Source organism: Haliaeetus albicilla, chromosome 10 (assembly GCF_947461875.1).
Source record: "Haliaeetus albicilla chromosome 10, bHalAlb1.1, whole genome shotgun sequence".
Lineage (NCBI taxonomy): Eukaryota > Metazoa > Chordata > Aves > Accipitriformes > Accipitridae > Haliaeetus > Haliaeetus albicilla.
In genome coordinates, this window is record NC_091492.1 from 1,179,798 (window position 1) to 1,206,832 (window position 27,035).

The window sequence follows — 27,035 nt, forward strand, 5'->3', positions numbered from 1 at the left end:
TTAACTGTCTTATCACAACACTGATGGAAGGTCTCCAAAGCCACAGTTCAGTAAACAATTTAAACCAGCACAAACTGACAGCCATTGAGAGAAGCTAGCTCCACCTTTTCTGAACGCTCCTTCCTCGCCACATTACTCCTTTCCTTGTGCCACCACAAGCATTTCTGCAGACCTGCAGTGAACCCATCAGAGCCAAGTCTAACCTGGAGCAGCAGGTCCTTGACCCAACGCACTCTGCAGCACACACATGAAAAGCTCTTCTTTCAGCAGCGGTATCAGCAAAAAGTCTTTGTGAAACTACGTCATCTCTGACACTCAAAAGCGTTCTTAACTGAATGAGTAAGTCTCGTTTCAGTGTTAACAAAAAAATCTCAACACTATTTTTTGAAGTTTTTCATTCAAGAAAATTGTGCTGCAGTTTAACCCAAACACAGCTAACAGATTCTTAGGTTTTTTTAAAAGGAACTGGACTGGCTGTTAGCAGACACTAAATACCTGGAGGTAACAGACATTTAGTTCCATTCAAGTTTTTTAAGTCTTTTCTGTTAGATACAGAATTAATTAGCAGTTCATGTCTATCTGTGGATTTAGAGTGTAACAGGGTTTGTGGGATTTCTTTTGTTCGCTTGTTTTTAAGACACATGTTTCTACAGGATTTGGTTGCTGCTATGTCTTTGAATCAAACTGATTAAGTATCTTGATTTTAGAAATATACGCCCAAATTATTTTTTGAATAAGTGATATAAAAATATCAAATCCTTCCAATATAATAAATAAAAACATCAAATTCTTTGAATGACCGAAGTTCCACTGTGCACAGTTAAATCCACAGGTTCTCTCAGAAGAGGTCTGGCAAAACATGAATGGTGAGCAGTGCTGTAAAGTTTCTCTGACAAGTCTACAATCACTTCAGTTTCTGATAAAGATTCCTGTACCAGGCAAATCTGGGAAACATTCTCACACAAACATTTAATGCATATGAACTCATAGAGAGAAAAAAGAATAATGCAGCTATCTGAATCCTCACCTTAAATATATACATTTTTCTCAAGCAACAATTTAAGGCCAATTAGGGAAGTGGAACATGACCTTGTAAGAAATATGGGGATCAAATTATGCAAAAAAAAAAAAAAAAACCCCAACACCCAGTGAAGAAAGATGCATCTATCATAAGTGTAATGATCATTTTTTTTTCTTCATAGCACAGATGTTTACTAATGTATACAAGTTACTGACAAGAATTCCAGATGCAAACCAGCACTAAGGCTAACCTCACAAATCAGAACTTTGTCCTTAAATCCTCAGTTTATGTTTAATGAAGATCAATGACAGAGTCTTTAGACTGAAGTCTAAAACACGGCTGGGAGTTAAGATAAAGACAAAGATTAAAAGGTCATGCCTCGTTTTTATATGCTGTCAATTAGAAAAATAACTAATTTAAAATTATCTGTTTATAAAAGTGCCATCCTGACATCTATTACATTCTCATGTATTTGAGAATTTCATAATACATTACAATAGAGAGCTGTGTGTGAATGGGGTTTAAATACTAAGCTTCCTAAGACCTCTTAAAGGAAAACATGACTTTTCTTCTTCCTTACAGTTTGGTAGAAGCTTCATGGCCCAAAATGTAATCTCCCATTTCATTTTTTATCCTAGCTAGAATTCGCTGTTTCAGTCGGTCAGCATTCTGCCTTCGTTCCAAATTGGTATTTATCACCTCTGAAGACAGAGTACATTCTAGGAGTTAACGGGCCTGTGCCGTGTAGTAACAGAATAGCAAAACAGGTAACTTGGTTCTTATGAAGTTATAGATATGAAATACAGCAATCATTAACATAGAACACCTGATAATTTAGATAACCCAGTTTAGTTTAATTTATATTACCTAAATTCTCCTAGAATGAACTCTGTTACTTCTCCACAAGCTCTTTTTTACAGTCAAAACTTTGCCAGCACTGTTCATGTTGGCCAGAACATTACAAACCTTAACAAAGCAACTGAATAAATGAGAATGCTTACCAGCAGCAACTACAGCTGGAGGCGGCGAACCTGCCTCGCCACCACTTGTTTGGCTCATGGATGCTACAGATGTTTCTCTGGAAGGTGGTAACTGCAGCTCCTTTGGGAGAAGGTCATAGACAGATTCTGTTGAACAAAAAGCATTTAATCAAAAATTTATTCATGCTCTGTAAGAGAAAAGAAATAATGTTTTTGCCTAAAAGACACAAATGATAATCCAACCTTTTCAGAACCTTTTGAAAAAGTTACATTAAGTACTTGGAGATCTTAACATCATGGAATAAAGTTATTTCAGAAAACAAACCAACCACGAAAACATTAAGATACACATTCTCAAGACTGAAACAAAAGGACACAAACTTGTCCAAACAAAGAAATAATTCATGAACTTCCACAGAAACTGTACTCATTTAGAATGAAGGGGCTGACAACATGTACACATCACATGAGAAACAAAGACAAACCTGTTCTCAGAATTCAAACTGTGCAACTGACTTCCAAAAGAGCCTAATATAGTACTGTCATCCACAGAACATCCTATAAAGTCTTCCCATGTACTAAGTGCCAATTCTTGTTATGCAAGATCCTTTACTTCCATTTATCTGCAACATTTCTTTTTGCCTCAAACTCTCCTGTAAACTCAAGCAGACGCTCCAGAGAAAGCAGTCTCCGCTAACAGAATGGCCAGTGCCAGTCCATTTTACACGTAAAGCTCTTTAATGTAACTGTGGCAGATCCTGTACAGTAGTAGAACACCTAAGAAAATTTTTTGTGACTTCTCTACTGTGAAGCAGCTGTGGCCACCATACATGGCTCACCTGATGGCTTCAGCAGCCAAGACACAAGAAGTGAAGTCAACATCCTCACATTCAACCTGCTTCTCCACGCTTGCTGACAGTTCCCAGCAGTCACTGCCTACAGTCAGATGGCTACCTCTGCGTTCAGTTAGCAAGAGCTCTCACTGCACCCAACAACTGAGAATGTATCACTGAGTTATTCTGAGATAACAACTCCACTCGGGCATGAGCACACAGCCGTATATGCACCTCTTCCAGGAGATACACCAAAGCTGCATCATTTCAAACACCTGATCTGGAGATATAAGGAACCTAGGTTAAGAGCTATAAGCTGAATCAACAATTCTACACCACAAAACTTTATGAAATTCCTTTATATGTATTATTTAGGTGCCTGAGACAGATATGGAAAACTCAATGTGCATTTTTAAAGTTTTTTTCCCCCCGTGAAGCAACATTTATACTCAATTGATCCTAAGGTAAAATATCTTTGTGCAACAATTCTGTAAAAATTAGGAAACCCTGAGTTATTAACTAAAAAGTTTTAACTGCATTAGGCCCTATAAAAAATGAAGCATACTCAAGACATCTACAGGTATACAACACCTAGCAACATATAATTGTATTTAAAATATAACACATAGCAAATGCTGGCTATGCCACAAACCAGAACAGTTACCATACTGGGTAACAGGGCAAATACTCCCACCACTAACTGGCATAAAAAGAGCCCAAGAAAACTTTAATGCTGTTTACAGGATACTACTTGTCTGTTATGTACAAAATCACAAGCAACTACCAACAACGGCTGGGAACTGGTGGTGAGCTGTAATGTGAGTTAGCTCTGCAGCCCGTCAAACTTCCCATCTGCTGCAAGATTTTTTAAATTTTTTTCAGTTACACCCACTTTTTGGAGAACTAACTTTTCAGTACTGTGACAAATAAACTTTTTTTTTTTTTTAATTTAAGCTGATGATCAAAATATTAGCAACCAGAGGCTGCAATCCAAATCCCAAGCAGAAATCTCTGCAAAGGTTTTCTATAAGAGTTACCCATAATGCTCAGACAACGTCCAAGTAAAATATTTTGAGACAGCTCAAGTTCACTAACCATAAACTCATAGTTTTATTCTTTGGAATAATCAGCAGGGAAAAAAAAAATTACTTATCCTTACTGAAGATCTTAAAAGGTACAAAAGGTAAAGGGAAAAGGCATAGATATTTTTTCATACTTTTGCTCCTGTTTTTACTAGGAGGAACAGCTGCATTAGCATTTCCCTCAAAGATGAGTTCCCTTCTAAAATTAACTTTTTCCTCAGCTATTATGGTCTGATTTCTCACTCTTCTGAACTAGTGATTTTCAACACCATAAAATTGGCTTTCAAAGTAAAATAAATTAGAGCAGTTTAAAATTGGTTATGTAAAGATATGATTACAGTGATGCTTCTCATTTTCTTTCCCCCAAAAAAGGTTAGTTCTTTTTTAGTGATGTCCTGGTTTCAGCTGGGATAGAGTTAATTTTGTTTCCAGTAGTTGGTATAGTGTTATGTTTTGGGTTCAGTATGAGAACTGATAACACACTGATGTTTTCACTTGTTGCTAAGTAGTGCTTATACCAAGTCAAGGATTTTTCAGCTTCTCGTGCCCCGCCGGCAAGAAGGCCAGCGGGGCACAAGAAGTTGGGAGGGGACACAGCCAGGACAGCTGACCCAAACTGGCCACAGAGGTATTCCATACCAGATGACATCATGTCCAGTATATGAACTGGGGGAGTTGGCCTGGGGGGGGCAGATCACTGCTCAGGAACTAACTGAGCATCAGTCAGCAAGGGGTGAGCAATTGCATTGTGCGTCACTTGTTTTGGATATTCCAATCCTTTTATTATTATTGTCATTTTACTATTGTTATTATCATTACTAGTTTCTTCCTTTCTGTCCTTTTAACTGTTCTTACCTCAACCCATGAGTTTTACTTGTTTTTTTTGTTTCTGCCCCAATTCTCTCCCCCATCCTACTGGGTGGGAGGGAAGTAAGTGAGCAGCTGCGTGGTGCTTAGTTGCTGGCTGGGGTTAAACCATGACAAATCATAACATATTACACTTTATTAAGCAGGACTATTGTGTACTTTTTGTGTGTATGAGCACTTACATAGATTAATCATACTCTAAATTTTAGCTTTTATTAAAAAAGGCGAATCATGCCTTTATTTTTTATCTTATAATTTTTACTTAAGTTACAGGTGCATACAGACTTGAATCCAATTAAAAAATTAAAACCCAAACTAAATTGCATTTAAAATTGTTACTAGCCAAATACCATCTCCCTATGCCTGCTGTGCCAATGAGGGGGAAGAAAGGGGGTTATCAAGGCACAGTTCTTCTTAAGAAGCGAAGAGAGAGCAGGAAGTAAAAGGGGGGGCGAACAAATCATCTGAGGAAGGTAAAGGAAGTAGAGAATTTTTTTTATTTTTTTTTTAATTGCATTGAATATACTTCCGCCAGTGAATCACGAGTGCTAAATTCATGGGAAAGAGATGCAACAGGTATTCACTCTTAGAACAGCAGGAGCAAACAGGGCGCTGGAAGATCAACTGTAACCTACTCTGCCTTGGGTAAAAAAATTTAAATATCTACCAGCCAAGTTCTAGCTGGACCATCCACTGAAGAAGAGTAGAGAGGTTGTACATTATCTGGCTTGCAAAAAGGAGCACGTTTGACCTAACAGAATTTAAGACCCTATGCAGTTGTGTTCACAGCTTTAACAACAGGGAAGACAGTGTAAGATCCAGAACTGGGAAACCAAAAAGCTCAGCTACTACTTCATGTTGCCACTGTCAGGCAGTTTCTGCACTGGCACTATAAGGACAATACAATTTATCAACAGGTGTCATTGTAAATTCAGATCTGCTTTAATACATGGAAGCATTAGAGCAAGAACCCTGTTAACGTACTTATACTGACTGCTATTGGGGACTTCCAGTCTCAGTTCTCCTCTTTCTTTCCTAAGCTGTGAATTCAGTCCTCATGTACAAAGCCCAGGGAAGTTATATGAAAGAACGAAACCTATGTGTTTGTACCTTTCTAAAAACAAGCCAGTGTAACTCATGCTCCCAAGCCACTTCACATTCTACCAGCACAGAAACACAGCCAGCGCTGCCTATTTTGCAGACATTTATTTGTCACGCTCCATTCTGAGAAGGCTTCCGTGAACCACAAAATCCCAAGCAGTTTTCAGTGAAAATTTTTACTTATTTCCATGTTGAATGGCTCCCATAAGCTCAGACGCTGGCATAGCTATCAATACATCAAAAAAATCCTCCAAATAAAATGTGGCGTTTGGAAACCACAAGATATGTGTGGGTGTATTTTCTGCTGAACTACAAGTTTTCTTCAAGATGAATATCTCAATTCAAGAGACTGAAGAATGAAAGGTTCAGATTTTGTCCCAACAATGAAAAGCACAAATACCAGCTGAAGAAAAATACAATTACGATGTGAGAAACTACTTCCCTACTTGACATCCCTGTGCCTCTAAGTATTATTGCCCCTGCAGCCAGCAGTTTGTGCAACAGCTCCAGACAGCAATCCCTCATAAATTAGCACCAGCCTTTATTCTGGCTGGCACTGATACTACTACCTGCAGGAGGTTAGTAAAATCCAAGCTCACTTCTGTCAAAAAAACAGCCATAGGCAGATGTTGAGCACTGAAGCAGCTGCTGCACTGTAATTACCAGCCAAGGTATCCATCGCAACCTGTCGTATAGAAAATTATGCCCATTCAGCTTTGTTGACAAAAAGTGATTTTAGTTCAAAGTGCACCCTGCAACAAATTCATCCTACTGAGCCACCTAAGAAATTCACACGCTCCACTGTGCCAGAGCTGGGAAGGCTGCTGCCCCTGGAGGAGTAGTAGCAGTATTTAAAGCTGCTGCAGTCACTTGACAGGCAGCTCTACTTATGCTGAATATTCTTTTACACCTAAGACACTGGAAGTAACTCACCAAGTATTTCTGTTATGCAAAATGTTTATTGATGAGCCCCAAAATGAGGGATCATAACACAGCATGTGTGCGTGCATGTAAGTGGAGAAAACTTTATATTTTTAGGTTTGTGTTGCATATATATACATACACTTTCATTTCTTTCTGTTGTCTCTCAAGAAATCCTCTTTGAGGAGAGAGCTGCTCATCATTATAATTCTGTCATGACTCAGAAGATATTTGGTGCTGATTACAAAGCCTCATTTCCAAAAGCCAAGTTATTAGGTAAGAGTGAGCTTTTCTCTTTGGGTTGGTAGTTGGTTTGGGGGTTTTTTGTTTAACAAATTTATTTTTTAACTCTCAAACATGATGAAGGTTCTGTCAAGTTTGCTGCTTCAAAAGGGATGCTCAGATCCAAAACTCCTACAGCATATTTTTTTCTCAGGGAACACATAATTTTAGCAGTAATCCTAACAAGCACAATTATAATCTTTGTGAATAATTCTAACAATACAATAAAGAGAGGGAGGGAGGGAAAAGCTAGAATTAGAATTGAAGCACATTCCCAAAGATCACAAGACCATGAAGAGCAAATCTTTAATTTCATGCTTCATTGATAAAATACCAAACTACCTGAAACATGGTCTAAAACATGACACCCATTTTTTATCCCAATATGCTTGGCTACCACACCTAAAATTGAAGATGCACCCTACACTAGGAAAAGAAGCTGACATTAGCCTTGACAGCTGTAAATATGAGAAGACAGAGCAAGCTATTAGGAGGGAAGAGAACGCTGCTGAAGAAGTCACAGTGAGGTGCAGCCAAGAGAACACAGATGTGGTGGAAGAGGACAACAAACAGCACCACGAAGGTCCAAAACAGACAGCACAGGCCAGACCACCATCAATGCCTCCTCTGCCTCCCCAGTTCTTCCAGGCCTATCTTCCCCTCTGCTCTCATGGCTCCCCATAACTTCCCTCCCCTCCCAGCAGCGTGAGAAATACCACTTAAGAATGTCCCAAACAGAAGGGAGGGAAAACATGGGAGGTCTGCTGGGTAGCACATAAGGAGGAAAAAGAGATCAAAACCATGGCATTAACACAATACAGGAAAGACATGGACCTGTTGGAATGGGTCCAGAGGAGAGCCACGAAGATGATCAGAGGGCTGGAGCACCTCTCCTGCGAAGACAGGCTGAGAGAGTTGGGGTTGTTCAGCCTGGAGAAGAGAAGGGAGACCTCACAGCGGCCTTCCAGTACTTAAAGGGGGCCTACAGGAAAGATGGGGAGGGACTCTTTATCAGGGAGTGTAGTGATAGGACAAGGGGTAATGGCTTTAAACTGAAAGAGGGTAGATTTAGATTGGGTGTAAGGAAGATGATCTTCACTGTGAGGGTGGTGAGGCACTGGAACAGGTTGCCCAGGGAAGCTGTGGATGCTCCATCCCTGGAAGTGTCCAAGGCCAGGTTGGATGGGGCTTTGAGCAACCTGGTCTAGTGGAAGGTGTCCCTGCCCATGGCAGGGGGTTTGGAATTAGGTGATCTTTAAAGGTCCCACCCAAGCCAAACCATTCTATGATTCTATGAACACATGGCACAAGTTTAAGGTCAAATCCAAACTTTAAGAAAAAAACAAATCCTGGCTTTTCTTCAGAACAGATGTAGCTTCATAGTCTAAAACACTTCTTTAGTGAACTGGATTACTAGGAGCTATCATTTCAACACTTCTCTGAAGAATCCAAAATTGTTTGGGTACCTTTAAGAAAGCTTGCTGCAACAAGCCTGCTCTTCACAAATCAGACTTCAAATGAAACTTTGTGTTTTCACCTAAACACAGGCCAATGTTTATATATGCTGCACTATAAATAGCATTAAAGCAAAAACTGACAAATTCCAGAAAGATTAGAGTTGTTGCAAGGAAACTAATTCTTCCCCAGAGGATACAGTTTTGCTCCATGCCTGATAGCATATTTAAATAGCTAAAGCTCCCTCCCCTATTGATCAGCTCACCTCCATCACCATGTTTTACATGTGTGCATGCACACACAAATACTGAGTATATGAAGTTTTCTGCTACGATTTTACATTTATTCATGTGGAAAACACCCACAAAAAGAAAAGGCTGTTATATAAATGCAGTATTGCATTTGAAGGCAAAAATAAAAATTCAGCATCATTATGTATTTTTGCCTAATCAGCAAGAATAAGTATATAGACAGAATTCCTGGTTTCAGCAGCCACTGTGTTGAATCAAGGAGTCAAGTTTCAGCCAGCTGACAGCACAGTGTCCTGTAACTTATTGCTGATTTCAAATCCCCTTGATGAATATATTAGTTGATCTCAAGTTTCTAGGGGTTTTTTTGCAAGAAGTAGCTCCATTTATACCCAACATCTCCCCTAAACACATATTCTTTGTCCATATAGGAAGAGAGGAATGTACATTTCAGGATTACTGTTATTATGAAATATAAAGAAGATTGAGACACAAACAAAATACTAATGATCAGCCAAGAGTCACACACACTCATTTCCACAAACCTTCACCTGCCCTCTGTCACATGCACTCATGTAATCAGTTATTAGATATCTTATTTATAATAAACTTCTGCATCTTGTATCTTCCCTCAAAATACCTCAACTAGACTAACTAGATGAGCTCAAGCTTTGCAAATTCTACTACTGAAGGACACATAGGGACAGGCAGATTTGCAAAAAGTATTTTAAAAAGTGTCAAATTTCTTCAACTGCTCTTTATCCGATTATCCTACTCCTATAATCTCTCATCTGAGATCAGCTGCTTGTAACTTTGATCTTCCTGCCAGTTATACTGACAGTTCAGAAAATTATATTTCACGTGGCTTTACTGACCAGAACAGCACCAAACATTAGGTCAATGTCCAACACCACAAAATCTTAAATCTGGGGAGGACAAGATTTTGTTAGTGTACTGCTTGACACTGCACAAAACATTCAGAATTGAAATGTTAATGAAAAATAATCAAGTAACATGATACTGGACTTGCTCGTTATTGCAGCACATCAAAAACAGCGCACCCGAGCCAAACAATAGGCATTCCAGTACACTTGGCTATCGGCGCGAACCGAGCCAGCATCGACTCTCAGGTGAAAGGTATTCACCACCACTTTTTTGGAAAAAAAAAAAAAAAAACAGCAAGAGCAGCAACAAATCCTGAAGGAACACAAAAGGATATACAACACTGATAGAAGGGATGCTAGTATAAACTGCTACACACAACCAAAAATCAGTTCATTTTAAATTAAAAGAACTGAACAAAAGCCATCTGTGAAAGGGCTGGATGCATTATGATCAGTCTACACAAAAACATATCCTTGGGTCAACATGTATCTGTATCAGTCCCAGCTGCTGGTGACAGGAGCTCTATCTTTGAAGGAGAGGAAAGGCCACAGAAAGATTTAGGCAAAATAACTCGGAGAAGGTAGGAAACGGTGGGTGAAGCTGATCTGATGATATTACAGTGGAAGTACAAAAGGCTGGTGGCTCGTGATGGCAAACTGAAATTACTAAGTGCTGCTCCTTTTCCTATTTTACTCACTTTACCGTAGGGCACACACACACACACAGTTGCCCCTTAGGCACGTTTTTAGATTTCTACATACAGACTAACCAAGCTAAATTACAGGCATCTGGGCTTACAGCAAAATCTAAGTACTCCAGGCTTCCCCCATCACCACCAACAGAAAATACTATACTGAAATTTGTAAACGATTCTCAACAACACAGTATCAAAGGAGCTTTCAGAAACACACCATGCCTTGTGACCAGCCACATTAGATTCCTCCTTACTAACTAGGAAACTGTGATTGTATTTAAACTTTATTCTTAGAAACATAGCAGTTAAGCTTATGGAAACAAAGGGAACACAACACAACTGATTCCTGTTTGGGAGTGCTAAGACAACTGTAAGGTTCTGTGAGAAGTCACTGCAGCTTTGGACATGTCCCAAAGAAAGCCCCACTTTTTCCAAAGCATGCATATTCTCACCATGGAGAGTACTCTCCGTTGTAACGAAAAAGGAGAATTCTCATTTCAGAATTTCAGCTAACCTCCTACAGTCAGAACAGAAGCCACTTTCAAGTAAAAGGTCACTTGTTAAATAATCCAAGTTTAACCCTGAAACGGAGATAGATGCTGTCACTTCAAGAGGACAGAAGGCAGAAGAGGAAAGAGAAGTAGTTTCCCCAAAATAGCTAATGAAAGTAGTTGTAAATCATCAGTTCAGCTGTAATGGAGCAAACCAGGTACACATGGATCCAGTAGTCCATCACACGCAGCACTTGCAAGACTTTTCTGCAGCTACCAATCTTTAACGAAACTTGAATTACTTTTCGGTTGCATCTATGTAGGAATTTCAGCTATACAGATTAAGAACTGCAATTTCTAGTAATTTAGTGCCTTGTTAACTCGCACTGTGCTAGGACTGGTTCATGATGTTATAAAAGATCTTGTCTGTCCTCAAACTTTTGTGAGGCTTTCTTAGCCTACCAGCAAATTTAATTGAGATCCTTCTGGCTGGTTGACCAAAAAGCTGCTTCTTGTAACTCAGCACTTGGTGACACTGGGAGAACAGAAGATACAGAAACAGCAGAGAATACACGTTTCCAATGTTTAAGAGCAACAGCAGGCTCATCCATGATGAATGCAGGCATCCTCATTTTGCCAGTACCACCAAACACTTAAATGTTATGGAATGCTCTTTAGATATACCAGTGATTTCCTTACGCTTTGCTATGCTGTACCAGAAGCAAAGCCATGCCACCCACAACTTCCATGCATGGAAGCCAAGTTACAAACTTGATGGAGAACTTTGCCCTGACCTACTAGCAAATGAGGCCATAACTAACGTAGACGGAGATGGATATCATCATCTGAAAAGGTCATCTACTCCAGACTGCTACAGGTCCACAGAATCCTGCTACAGAACTAAGAAAGCAATATGCAGTAAAATAGCCATTTCTGCTTTCTAGGCATATAATTGCCCCTCAGCCCCCCCCCCTTTTTTTTTTTTTTAAGTAATCAATGTAAATTCAGTAGAATAACCAGTAAAACTTGTAATAGTGGGGAAATGTTGGCAGGTTATTTGTGACAACACATAGTTAAGAACACAAAAGAGGAACCCAGGAAAGAAGTATTGCTTCTGCCTTTAGCTGAAGCCATTCTTCCACTGCACATAATAGCCTCTAAATCAATGTCTGATCATGATGTGGAAAATCCCTCTTTTTGCTACAGTTTTCCACTTAACAACAAAGATGTCAGACATCACTTAATCTGGCTGCAGCTCCAACTCCTACTTCAATGCCACTTCTCCAGGTTGTTCCCCAAGCCTAGCCTTGAGGAGGTCATTGAAATACAGCCCCGGCTCTCTCCCAGCCCACCCGTCTGTCTCTTCCATCACAGTGATCTGTTCCTGTGACTTTACCCCCTCTAATGCTGAGGGCTTCTTCAGCAGCATCCCTTTTATCCCCACCACTAGACTAAAAGGTAATGACAGCCTTCCCACTCAAAAGGCAATCACACAGGAGAGCACGATCAGTAAACGGGTGATGATGTGAACAGCCAAATTGTTTGCAGTGGAGGCAAAGACAGGGCATTTTCCACTTGCAGCTGGCATTTTTTGCCTTTAAGGGTAGGTACATCCTGGAAATCCCTTACCACTTCTGTGACCTCATGAACAACAGCAAAGTTAATCCTTGTCTTTTAATAAGCTCCCTGCACTGAACGGCTGCCCATTTGATCCCCACTGATACCAGACTCCTCAACATGTTTTAATACCCATACAGATTTGGCTGCTTCTTCCAAAGCCATTTCCTTGCTGCAGCACATGACAGTCACACCAGAGATTAGACAAAACCTTGGTGTACTCTTCTAATCAGCTGGCAGCATCGAAGCAGAAATCTCTTCTAATGATGTACTCTAAGCTGATCAAAAAACCAAGCAAGCAAACAGGCAAAGAGAGTTGTTTGCATGGAACTAAGATTAAAAAACAATTAGAAATACATGAATCTGCAAGTACTCACACATGTGAGGCAGGTGAGAAAACTAAAGTGGAACACACATGCTCAGCAAATTAAAGAAACTCTATAAAGGAAAAAATAATTGTGTCCATATTCCACCACATACCCAGCTAAGCATACAAATTCAGGTGCAGAGTACCCATACACACATGTATAAAGATTCTATGATGCTGATCAGTTCATGTTAAGACACAGTTTTGGGCTAAACCTGTATTACCAAGGTTCCAAATGTCAAGTAAAGCCCTGACTGTCACTCCTCGCTCCAAAAGTAGCTGCATTTTAATAAAACTATATATGCAACTGAGTATCATCCAGAAACTTTTGTGGGTAAGAGATGCTAAAACCAAAATCTGTTCTACACCTGAAAAATCTAGGCCTCCGAATCTGCCAGAAGACCCTGTGGTTTGTTTGTTTAACTTGAAGTTCTGTTCTACTCGGAAGTCCAGTGTCTACAATAAACAATATAGTTTAGTGGTTGAGTCTGTTGTAAGCCACCGATTCTATCACAATACTTAAGTTCACAAAGAGTTTTTAAAGAATGATGGGGGTAATGGAGTGTTACATCAGCTCTAAATACTCAACATCTAATCAAAGCCTTGCTTTGTTGCAAAATGTTAGTGTCATGTGACTCTCATGGATTTTTCTGTATACAAAAGCTTGGGTGTGGGCATACTTTGAAGCCAACTATTTTACCTGTCAGGAAGAACCTGTAAGAGCCAGCTGATGAGCCCTCCAGTTCTCAGCGCTCCCCACAGCTCCCTCCATATATCCACCAAAGACAAACAGGTTCTCCTGCAGATCTCAGGAGAAGAATTTACTGAACAAGTTTGGTTATTACAGCACAGAGAACAGAGGATACATTTCAGAAACCTTAGCCCACCCTCAAGTATAACAGGTATTGGAACCAATACAGAAACTCCACATTCCACGACACAGTGACTGCTCTCGCTTTATCTAGGCTAAACTGGGAGAAGTAACATCAGGACCCATTGGAGTAAATTCTGCAGTGAAAATATAGACAGTGTATTCCTTTTTTGTCTCCGAGTTAGCAAGATGAAACATTACTACAGCTACAATGAGAATACACACATATACCTTCATGCAGATGAAACAGAATTTGCATATAGCCAGTGGTGTATTTTAAGAATTGTTGCTGATAAGGGGGCTGGCACAGTGCATAGGAACAGGGACTGCACAGACGAGAAGCCAAAGCAGGATAACGAGCACTCAGTAAGAAGCTCAACAGAGGAAGCTTTGAGAGTCTGAGAAAGGCAACTAGAAGACAGACAGAGCGCCTAGTGCATAAAAACAGACGAGAAACAGACTGAGGTAGGCACAGGCCAGAAGAATCTGTGACCGCTAAAGTACTTTCTACTCCACTGTGGTGGTTTTGTTGTCATTGGGGTTTTGGGTTTGGGGGTTTTTTTCCTTTCTTTTTTTCTTTAGTTGGTTGGCTTTTTTGAGTACTCCATGGAAGATCCAAACTCTCACTCGCCGAAGTGAGAATCGCGCACAATAACTGCGGACAACGGCAGCTCTGCTTAAGGTACAGCAGAGATTTTATATGATAAAGTTACAAAAAAGACTTGAAAGATGGAAAGAATAGACAACATAAAGAGTAAATCAGCTTTTGTTCTGTATCTGTCCAAAGAGGATTTGATATATTACAGACTATCATATCTTCATATTTCTTAACATCTTGGCAACTTCAGTAGACTTAACATAGGCTTGCTTAGCAGTAGTGAAAAATGAGGCAAACAGCCCTGAAGACAGGTTTAAGTTTCATACGGAGCAAGGGAAGACCCTACTTGAGCATACCTAAGAATAGATAAAACGCAGCGGCTGTTCAAAGAATGCAAAGTGCTTGTTGCATAGCTGTGTGGCAAAAGCCAAAGAGCAAGAAAAAGCCTATACTTAGTGACACTGAGCAAAAGGACACAATACATTACTAATAGTCTTGATGCAGACACCTTAAAACAGTTTACAAAGTTGTTAGTCTGATTACTCCTATTTTTGCAAGTGCAGAAACTGAGCCGTAGGAAGAACATAACTCGCAAGGCCCCCCAGCCAGCCCACCAGCAACAGGACACAATCAAATTTCGTGTACCCAGGCTGCAGTCCAGTGCTCAATCCACTAGGTAACATTTACTAAAACAATGCTTTTATTTCATGTCTTCGAGTACATCTCAGAATAAATGTGATTAAACATAGGACTTGGTTGAAATTGACAGTGTAACCTAAAATACATAAAGACTACTTCATTCTGTTCCTGTACACGTTAACGTATTGGACCACTATTTTTCACACAGCTCTCAAATGAGGGTATGTCAGCAAGACAGTTGGTACGCTTCCCGACACAAATTGTACTGGTGCTTTCATTTCAGTAGCACCTCTGAAATAGAGCACAGTGAAACAAACCATAGGGTACTATTCCCTCCCTCTTTATCTACCACACTGTATTCAGCGTATCTGTAGATGGCAAAGCAGTAAAAGACTGGAAGCAAGTCTTCCCGCCAGCACTCCTGTTATTGTCAATACTGGCAGAACGATATTGCTGCTACAGCAACAGTGGCAGGTTTTCAAAGGAACTGCAGTGTATACAAGGATGTTTTACACAGCCAAACAGAAAATCTTCCTTCCAGTCCCCTCTGGCTTCAGACAAAAGCAGCAAACCCTAAATCAACACGATTCATGAGCACATAGGGAAAGGCAGATGCCACGGTTCTGCCTGCACTAGAAAACTTTATGATTAAAGAGTTTGTGGTGGTGCAGCTCAGCTCTGAAGAATCAGCAGAGGATCTGAGCACTCCATGTTGATGATGTAGCACTGGACACTGTAAAATCCAAATCCTGTCTGCAAATGCTGCTACTCCAACACTGAAATGCACATTATAGTATGTTAGTGGAGAAGAGTTTGCTGGAAAGACAGCCACCTGTATTTTAAGGGCAGATGATCAGTAATATATTAACCACCAAAGTCATTAAAATTTTATCACAACTGTAATATCATTATTTCTTGTACTTAAAAATAAAAATGAAAGCTAAAAGTTGCTTCTTGCATTTTTTTTTAACGGACAAGTGTTAGTACCAAAAATGCTAGTAATAAAAAGGTAATTTTGCAAGCAATTCATAACTGAACAAAAATCAGTTACTGCAGTATCCCACTAAACTTCAGGAAAACTGTTAAACTCAGTATTCAGGATTCTGCACAGCAGGGTAGGGTTGAGAAATTAATCCTTTTAAAGTTGAATTTCAACAACTGACAAAGGCATGTGTTAGCTGAATTCTATTTATGGCATTCATCCAAATATCAAATAAAGCTTTCCTGGCTGTGTTTCAGTCATCCCCATTCACAGCTCAAAGAGTACTTTTATAAATGTAGACAGGCAGTATAAATCCTGTGTCTTGTTTGCATCCAATTTTACACATCTCAGAAAGAGAGAACAACATTATTTAGTAATTGTCACTTCAAGAAATGGACCAGTAATGACTTACTGAAAAGTCTATCCTATGCAGTTGTAAACTCCAGACAAAAACCCAAGAACTCAAAAGATACTGCTAGAATACCACAATGGACAAGGCAGAGCAGCTAAGGACTGACAGAACTGCACGTACATGAACACAACAAGGTACCACCACCCCGCTAAACAGTTAAACCCTTCAGCAACATATTTGAAAGGCTTTACCACATACGATGAGTAGTATTTCAAGATGCACATTTTTCACATAAACATCCCGAAAGGGGAGGGGGGAAAAAAAGAAATTAACAAAAAAACAAAACAAACAAATCAATCCATTCACAATACCTTAAGAATTTAAAAAGAAATAAATCCAATGTTGCCATGTCTTCCAGTGTGCAGGAAACCAAGCTAAGCTTATGTTTGGAAAGAATCCAAACATGATAGGTATGAAAATTCAATTAAGGAATTAAAACAACCTCATTTTGCCATATAACAGTGTTACATACAGTTGTTATAACAATGGCATTTCTTTGTGATTCTATACTAAACTGAATTTTAAGGATAGTTGGGTTTTCTCCCCATCTTCACATTCTGTCACTACAAAGACTTAATTTCTCAAATGCTCAAAGAAACCCAAGTACAGTATGACCAAAGAATAGCTATTTATCAACCACTTTAAAACACTGCTATTGTTTCAAAATCAAAGTTCACCAGAAACACAGAGGTAATCAAGTGCTCCAGCCAGTTATGCTAGTTCTGTAGGTGCAATGCACCATCTGAATTCAGAGACACACAGAAGTCCACCTGACCCTCAATTTACTATTGTCTCAGAACAATGTTTCTCAGCCTTTTCAGGTTTGCAGTTCTTTCTGATGGGGTTATTTTTGCCATCTCTTACATTTGCTGTAGAACAAGAAATGCAACACCAGCAATGAAAAACATATGTGCTTTTTTTCTTTTGAGGCTATACCACAATATTTGACCTTGAAGAATAAAAGCATACAGGTATTCAGACACTTTCAATACATTGCAACCATCTCTCAGATTCAGTATTTTATTATAAACCTGGGTGTAGAGGCTATGTTCAGGAGACTTGACATGTCCTAGTAACTCCTAGAATGATGTCTAGCACCTTGAGCCCACAAACTATCTTCATGCCTCCCTCCCTTTATTCATTTTATTGATACTGACATTAAAAGGCATTTTCTTTTGTCACCCCCAAAACTAAGAAATATTTATGCTTCCTACCATCATTTTGGTTTCTAGTTATAATTCAAGTACTATGTTTGATAATAAACATAATTTTTAAAAACAAACATGAAGTAATGTTTAACAAACAATATTCCTTGGCACAGCTAAAAGAAAGCTCTGCTGAAAGAAAGCCTGACATCTGTAACACAACTTGTAATAAACTGACTAATCAGGTGAAAGAGACTTGTGTGAGAGCAATGGAGCCCAAGACTCTTGTATCTCACCAACTTCTCTCTCTGGTATTGCAAGATACCAGCTTAGGAGGTAAAACCGCATCAATGTTAAAAAAACACTGAAAGTAATGAGAGACAGCCTGGATGCTCACACACATTTCCTACAGTCACAAGGCATCTCGGAGCACGGCACACGAGTCCCAGATTGCCTGCTCAGCTTTTTGTCACATTTAGCACCAACAGCAGCTACTCTGAACACACTCATGCCGGAAATTGGAAAAAAAAGAGGAAAGGGAAAAAGAAGATTATAAATAAAATCCTTTTAGTGAGCCTGAATGACATAGCAGAAGCATGTGTTATGGACAGCTTTTGTTCAAAGCAAGCTTTCATTAAGCACAAGGTGCTACAGTCCCATCCCAGGCTCTACATCTACAAGCCCTTTGTTCTTTCTAACAAGCGGTGCTGCTGATACACACCAAGGCTCCCTTAGACTGCAGATAAAGATAGATGCAACTAATGAGGTGCATCCTCAACCACAGGCAAACCTGTGTGATAAACACTGCACCTGGAAGGAATTCCTCAAGGAAATAAAGATTCAAGTTGTTTGTAAAAACAGGTTTTCAAACTATTAAGCAAGTTCTTCTCCAAATATGTTCACACATGACTCTCAGGAGACAAGCGGGAACCTAAGCCAACCATTTCATGGCAAAATGTGGATAAAAGATTCCTTTCTGTACTACAGAGCTAAAACCCCAATGGAATCAGAGGGAGACAGCAATGAAAGAATCAGTGGTGTAACTGCTCTGGAACTGCCAAGTTATGTAAAACTTAAGGATGGTCATAACAAATCAAACCAAGTATTGATTAGCCCATATCTTTTCTCTGATAGCAGCAAACTATAGGGAAAGGTTTACAAGAACCAGTAAGTTTAAAAGAGTATTTCTATTCTACCACCGTCCAAACTCTGACAATCGGCTACAGACCAACTCCCTAGTTTATGGGCTTCCCTAAATAGATATACCATCTACAAATCTAACAGCTTCTCAAACCATTTATCCTGTCACCACCCAAAACATCTGTCAATTGTTTCTGTAATTAAATGGTGTACAGAAAAAAGAAAAAGAACCAAAAAAACCCAAACTGTCTTTTGTTTTAAATTGCTGCCTGGACATTGCATTAGGTGTCTCTTATCTCTGAAGTCAGGAAAATAATAAATAAGCACGGCCTATTTATCTATGCTATACCATTCATGGCTTTTGTACTCCTCTCCCCTTCATTCAAATCTTCTTCAGTTTTGTACCTACAGTTAAACTGTGCAACACCTTGTATATGCTAAAGCGTGACATTGATTCAAGGAAAGACAATATAACGGAAGATAAGTTCACTGAGGGTTAGAGTTCATGGGGATAATTGGCAAGCATGTAGATAAAGACCGTATCTGGATGGATAAAGTGTACCTGTCAAAAGCTTTTAAGGATTCCAACATCCCTTGTCTAGGACTATCCCACCCCACTCCCCAATAAACTGAGTCATTATAGTCTGCTATGACCAGTTTCTCAAAAGTCATATTGTCCTGTTTTTGACTGGGATAGAGTTAATTTTGTTTCCAGTAGTTGGTATAGTGTTATGTTTTGGGTTCAGTATGAGAAGAATGTTGATAACACACTGATGTTTTCACTTGTTGCTAAGTAGTGTTTATACCAAGTCAAGGATTTTTCAGCTTCTCGTGCCCCGCCGGCAAGAAGGCCAGCGGGGCACAAGAAGTTGGGAGGGGACACAGCCAGGACAGCTGACCCAAACTGGCCACAGAGGTATTCCATACCAGATGACATCATGTCCAGTATATAAACTGGGGGGAGTTGGCCTGGGGGGGGCAGATCACTGCTCAGGAACTAACTGGGCATCAGTCAGCAAGGGGTGAGCAATTGCATTGTGCGTCACTTGTTTTGTATATTCCAATCCTTTTATTATTATTGTCATTTTACTATTGTTATTATCATTACTAGTTTCTTCCTTTCTGTCCTTTTAACTGTTCTTACCTCAACCCAGGAGTTTTACTTCTTTTTTTTTTTTCTGCCCCGATTCTCTCCCCCATCCTACTGGGTGGGAGGGAAGTAAGTGAGCAGCTGCGTGGTGCTTAGTTGCTGGCTGGGGTTAAACCACGACACATATGCTGTTATACTTAAAGATCTCTTCAGCTGATTAAGTTGTCTTTCCTTACTGGACTTCTAAAGGGGGGGGAAAAACCCTTGTACTCAGAGTTTCTTCAACAGGTAACTAGTATCCCACTATAGAAAGTGTTTGTTTTAAATGCTGAGAGTACTTCAGCTGTCTTTCCTCTATGTCTAAAAGCTGAATTCAGTAAAAATAAAGCCTGTAGACTCCTTGGCTCAGATGCAGAAAGGCAGTAATCTTCCTAAATGAATTCTTTTGCTATTGTATTAACGGATTGAAATACCTGCACGGCAAGGAGTACTTAAATTTACTCTAAACAATCTAATCCCTTCCTTGCTACCACACCTCCAAAAGCACCTTTTTTGCTTAACTGGCAGCAAATAACTGAATTACTGAAGCTTAAGCTGAATCCTTTCAGGTCACAAAATAAGAAACCAAATTATTTCCCCATCTGATTAAAGAGCAACTCCATTCCAGGTGTGGTTCAAGTTTCAAGGCAAGGCAGATGGCCCTGTCTAGAATTCAGATGCCCTAAAAAAAAAACAAAGTAAGATTACTCCCAAATGAAATCTGCAGACAGGCTAAGGGCGGGCACTGATCACACTCACACAAATATACTTACAAGAAATGATGGAAGTTCTTTCTCTATCACTAACAAATGCAGAGAGGAGTTTAAAACTGCTAACGTGCTGAGTGTGCCTGGAGTACAGAACTCCAGGAATGTCCAGAAAGTCACTTTCAAAGGAACATGCTCTTGATAAACAAGTGTCACCCCCTTTCTTAAGGGAGTAACATGGCTTTCACACCTTGCAGTAGGTTTTAAACCTGCTAGATATCCTCAGCAAAACTGATAATAGGATACAAAATCTCAGTGTACAGGAAAATAAACTGCTATATTCAAGAGGAAAAACCTGACTTAGTGCCCCAATAAAAATATGACTGTGACACGGCACTAGACATGAGAATTTCTGATGTGGGAACTCACAAACGTCCCAACAATAGTAAAAGCTGTTCAGAACTCACAAATTGACAGGCATTTAGGGCCACGAAGATGAAAGGCCTGGAGCATCTTTCCCCCAAGGAGAAGCTGAGAGAGCTGGGACTATTCAGCTTGGGAAGAGAAGGCTCAGGGGGGTCTTACCCATGTGTAGAAATACCTGATGGGAGTGAATGAGAGGCTCCTCTCAGCAGTGCCCAGTGACAGGACAAAAGGCAACAGGCACCAATTAAAACACATTAAATTCCATCTTAATTATCTTAACCACAAAGGAAGCCAAACACTGGCACAGGTTGCCCAGAGAGGTTGTAGTGTCTCCATCCATGAAGACAGTCAAAACCCAACTGGACATGGTCCCAGGCAAACTGCTCTAGCTGGCGCAGCTTGAGCAGGGGGTTTGGATTAGATGATCTCAAGATGTCCCTGTCAACCTCAGTGATGGTGTGACTGAGAGCTGGCGCTGCCTCCAGAAGTATTCACCCTGTTCCTCTCTTACCCCCTGCACAACTGGGACATCTGATTCTATTCAGAAGTTTAACCTAAATCAGGTTCCTGGGGTCTGGAGCATTTACTTACAAGATACAAGGAAGACTAGCAGGAACTGTAATTATAAGTGCCTCAGTAAGTCTGCTTTAATAGGAATACATATTCCAAGCTAAGCCACCTTTTTTCCCCCCTAAGAAACAAAAACATACTCAAATATTTTAAACCAGGAGACCTCCTAACATTAAACTGAAGAGAGAATAAACTTGAAGTGGAAGACAAGAAATATTTCTTCACCAAGATCGGACTGTGGAATTTCTTGGTGAATCCAAAAACTAACCAAGAGTCAAAATAACTGCATAAGATTCTAGATACTCCTGTTATACCCCAAGTAGTTAAGCATATACACACATACATACAAAGGAACCTCACAGCAAAGGGAGATATACCCAAATTGTTAAACCTGTTGTTAGTGGGACTCGTGTTACTCAAACGTATAGATATGCGGTGCTGCTTGGCACAAGCTCTGCTATGGCCTGCAGAAGGAGCCGCTGCTGCCATCAACATTCTCTGAGGACAAGCACTGAGTGAGGGAAGTGGAATGTAATTTTAATGGAGGCAGATCGTCACTTACAACTCGCATCTTCCTGCCCCACTTTACAAAGCAGCTTGCATGACCACTATCAGTTAATAGTCACATTAGTAGGTCATGTTCCCCTATGCACAAGAAAACAGAAACTGTCATAGGGAACAGAAGCTACTGAACTCTACAGCTTATTATTTTCCAATCACTCTGTAGTGCTACTATCAAAACTTACAGATTCTGCTGCTGAGTGAATCCATTAAAAAAAAAATCAGGTTTCTAGACAATGAGAGACTGAAACAACTGGCTTGTAATATCAGGTTTTCTGAACAGAAGTGGAACTCCAACATTTGAAAACTTTTTATTACTGTCTTTAAATCTCTTTCATTCCTATATGCTTCGTCTCATCTGGGCATTAATAGGAACTGCTATCCAACTTCCTTTTGTTTGCCAAACAGCCTGAACTTCACCACAACTCAAATCTGCTTTTAGTATCAAAACTTTGCATTACTTTGGCATATTGCGTTAGTTTTATAAACTTTGTAAAGTGACCTGAAGTTCTTTCTCATTATTTACAAAGCAACTGCAAAACCTTCCCAACTGCTGGAGGGACAAGTAATCAAGGGGAATTGGAGAATGATTCTTCAAAGCGTATTTACGTAAATAATGCAAACATTCCTCTTAGTCTGGTGCGGTGATATTCACTATACAGATCACTAACAACTACATAAGTTAATAACATAATATAACTGATGTTGAGCATTCCATTTCAAACACTGCTAAAGCACTGCATGCTTTTGGAAATAGCAGTTACTTAAGATTTTACTATGTGCCCATTAGAATCCGCTGTTACACCACTGTTCAAAGTTAGACCTGAGAGTTCGTTTCAGTCAGTTTCTAAAATAATTGCTGTTCTCGCTGATGAGAAAGCCAAAACCTGTCTGAATATTCATTCAATCTCATCAGTTTACTCTTTACATAAACACAGAGAAGATAACAAACATGATAAACTGCAAAGACATGACCACATACCTTACTTCACCTGCACTTTGGCCCTTCATCAATTCCTGCCAGGGTTTAGCAGCGTATCTAAACTTCAGAATGAGTTCAGGCCATTGCCTTTTTGTATGAAAGAAAGCATCACTTCTCCTCCATTTTCTCCAACTCAAAAGAAGTACATTTCCACGTAAAACTAAGTAATCTGTGTCCCGGTGCAAAAAATCAGATCAAGGCTCCAGGCTGACAATGATTTTTAGTCAACAGACCCTAAAAGGTAACTACGCTGTTGAAAACTTACAAAGACCAGATGCTTTACAAGAATTGAAAAATGTTAATCTGCAATCTAGGAAACACATGATAGAAAATTTACTTCTTGACTATACTAAACAACAGTATGCTATAGATTCCACTTATGAGCAGCTACAAAGTTATTTCAAATATGCAGGTCCTGAACTAATTGAAGCACAAGTACTCTTAACTCCTAATATTTTCATATTCTAAAAATTTTCAGATCTCTACTAAAGCAAGTGTCAAAACTGCAGAAAGAACTTTCCAGAACAAAGCAGAAGAGATGCCGAGTGGCATAACCTTTCGTCAACGAAGAATACGATGAATTGAAAAAAGAAAGGTGGGAGGAAAGAAAGTATTGGGGAAAGAGTGTCTTCCTCTAAAGGGTACCCACAATGAGAAATTATCTGCACAATAACTCAAGACAGTATTCCAACCTCTAAGTCCCTGAGAACCCCCCAACATTGCTGGATTAAAAGACAACGTAATAAAATGTACCCATTTGACTTTGCAAGTGGAAGAAGTCTGAACCCAACACATCTGATCACAGGTAACCACACGTTCATGGCCTGCAGGCTTCAACAGCACCCCTCCTCCAGGAGCAAGCCCAGCTGACGAAGCAGCAGAGCCCATTGCCTTGTGAAACGGATCACTGCAACACTTGCCATGCTCATGCCGAGATCTCACTAAATCAAGTCCAATCCAAGCTCCTCATTGCAATACTCAAATCCTTCCACGGGACTGAAATATATTCTCTCCAATTACGTTTTCTTTGAATATCTAAATTTAAATAGGACAAGAGAACTGGGCAATGTATGGAGATTCTCCAATAGAAAAAAATCTACTACTGTCATGGAACTATGTAAAGTATCCAAAACGAGTAAAATAGACAATGAAAAAAATCCAACTAGTCTTAGAACTAAAGAAAAAGCTTACTTAATCCATCTTCATTTCCCCTACTTCTTGATCCATACAACACATTTACACTCAGATACAAACAGGCAGCAAAGGAGAACCTAAGGCAGGAACACGGCCTCACACTCTTCCATCCACACCTGCAGCAGGAGAGGTGCTGCGGTGTCCTGCCCAGCTTCCCAAGCTCCAGAAATGGATTCCCTCACCGATCCCCAAGAAACCAGCCCAGGCAGGAAGCCTGGCTTTCCTGGTCTCGGCACAAGAGCACAGGCACAGTAAATACAACAGAAGGCATGACGTGAGGGGCATTTCTTTCCATGGCTGAGCCAGTTTAGCAGTTCTACCTCATCTGCTACCTCCTCCACCATTTAATCCCAGTCCTCCATACCCCCTTTCTTGTCTTGACGCCACTACTTGTGCAGCTGCAGAGTAAACTAGACTAGGGAGCAGAACAGCGTTAGAAAATCCTATCAAAAGTACAATATACTCATTCTAGATTGATTTCCCAATCCTATTCATCTTGCAGCCACAAAAAACAATTGTGCTGGCACAATTCAGAGAACAGTACATGGGTGAGAACAGACGGCAGGGGAAAAAGGTCTGTTTAAACAGCTCTGTCACTGGAATATTCAAATTACGGTGTGAAAAGCTGTGAATTCAAAATCCTCCTCCCTACCCCCAGCACCACACATAATCATCTTGCAGCAACACATTCCATAGTTTTGTTTTTTAAAGCCAATAAACTGGTAAGATTCAAAGTAGAAATGGACATTTACAAGTCTGACGCAGAATTTAAGGAACTTTGGTAGAATCCCTTTCAGTTGACTTAAGTCAGAATGTCCCAGGGGCAGCTGGAAGAGCTGCAACAGGCGTATGTATGCAGTCCATCCCTCACATAACACCCAGCACTGCTTGTCCAGCATGGCACCTTCTGCGAGCTACAAAAAGAAGTTAAGAATTATTACAAAAAGAAGCTAAGTATTATTTCTATTCCTAAAAACTGCTAGTACTAATTCTAAAGTTCAAAACTAAGAGCAGGCTCTTACTATTTTTATAAAGCATCTGTTCCATCCCTCTTTGATAATTCAGTCACTGTCTTATTGGGGTTATCCCTTGGATCATGGAAAGAAAAAAGTTTTGGTAGGAAAAAAAAAATTCACCAAAAACCACGTGTTGTATCAACAATTATCAATAAACACAAGTAGATTACCATCATTTAACATTTAAGCATGGAGGAAAACTGAGTTTTGACTATATGACATTTTTAGGGCAAAAGAGCTATTTAAGAGACTACTAACATTTTTCTTGCTGCTTCCAAGTTCCAGAAAGTCTCACAGTTTTACAGTTACTGAGCTGAGTAAAGCAAAATCAGGGCGGGGGGATATGAATAAAAAGTTCTAAAGTTCTGATGATACTTGCTGCAGTGCAAAAATGCAACTTTATTAGTACACATACGTTACTTTGTAATTGTTCAAAAGGTATGTATTAGCTAACTTAATCACACATTTAATCAGTTCAGATTTAGTACCTGACATTTGATTAACTGCTTTAATCACAGTTTTTCACCTCTTCCTGTTTACAATGAATAGCTAACTTTACTATATTTGAATGTTGCATACGATATTCAACCACAGAACAACTAGCCTCAAGGTTTTAGGTTTTATGCTCCAGTGATTCTTCTACTACATTACTAATTTGTATGCACATTTGGGTTGTTTTATTTCAAAAAGGACAGTACGTTATGTAAAGGTGGGAATTAAACCTATTACATTCTAAACATTTTCAGCATTCAAAAATGCATGCATTTCCGTATATCTCTATTATCTTCTTATTAGGAGATACCATCCATCTGCAATGGTTACAAAGCATATACCTTTTTTAATATTGATTATACATAAAAAGATGGGGTTTAGTCCTTAGCACAGGTCAGTTCCTCAGGATCTACAGGGATGAGCTTCAGCAACAGGCCTTGGAATCAACACTTTGCTTTCCTCTTGTTTTTAACAGCTATAACCAGTCATATTCCAGAGGCCTGCAACTTAAGTACAGTTTCACTATTATTTTAAGCCAATATAAACTGGCACTGCTGCTGAAAGACATAGTCCCACCCTTCCCCACTGCTAGTTTTCACATGTCCTTTCCTTGAGTCAGCACAAGCCATTCACAAAGACCCACAGCAAACACGACCAGGATACTCACCTAGTTAAAAATCAACATTTCTCTTCCCCTTTTCCTTTTTGTTATTGGGGGGCAGGGTTGAGGAGGAATAAGGGAAAAGCTGAGTTAATTTTAACATGATCAGTTCCCCAATCCAGTTCACTGCATGGCCACGTAAGCATTGGCATGAGCAGAGCAGCAAAGAAAAAGATAGGGGACAAGACTGCTTTAACTCAGCAAGTGGGAATTCATACTGGCTGGAACTGCTCATGAAACCACACCTACAAGAGTAAAAACTGGAAGATAAAGTATTGAGGTACTCAAAGAAAAGTATTTTCTTTCCCAAGCTATGCATAAATGAAAAGAAATAACTCAAATTATCAGATCAAATTTTAAATTAACAACTCTCCCTTTGTCTGCGTTGCCATTTCACCTTAGGTCTGTGTGCTTTTAGAAGTTCTGCTTAACATTTTTAAAGGAATATGAACAACAAAAACCTTAACTGAAATGGCCATGCAAGCCAAAACTTTAACACATAGCGCGGGGACAGACCGATGACATAACTCGGTCTGTCCAGGGAACGGGACAAAATCTACCATAAAAAAATTGCACTAGCGTAAGCTACATCTTGATTCACTGGGTTTTCAAATATAACTTCACTTTGAAGAGCAGGCAAGTACATTTTAATCAGCACACTAATAA

General features: G+C 39.7%; 1 protein-coding gene across 4 annotated transcripts in view; it reads right to left on the minus strand.

Moving 5' to 3' along the window:
• NFAT5 (nuclear factor of activated T cells 5) overlaps window positions 1-27,035 on the minus strand; it is a 77,451-nt gene that overhangs the window by 47,172 nt on the left and 3,244 nt on the right. For 2 of the 4 annotated variants that reach the window (XM_069793183.1, XM_069793185.1), the window contains exon 2: window positions 2,023-2,148. In XM_069793183.1, the coding sequence (XP_069649284.1) occupies window positions 2,023-2,148 (126 nt within the window). Of the gene's footprint in view, window positions 1-2,022; window positions 2,150-24,952; window positions 25,045-27,035 lie in introns of those variants that run through there. The other 2 variants (XM_069793184.1, XM_069793186.1) reach the window with 2 other exon arrangements.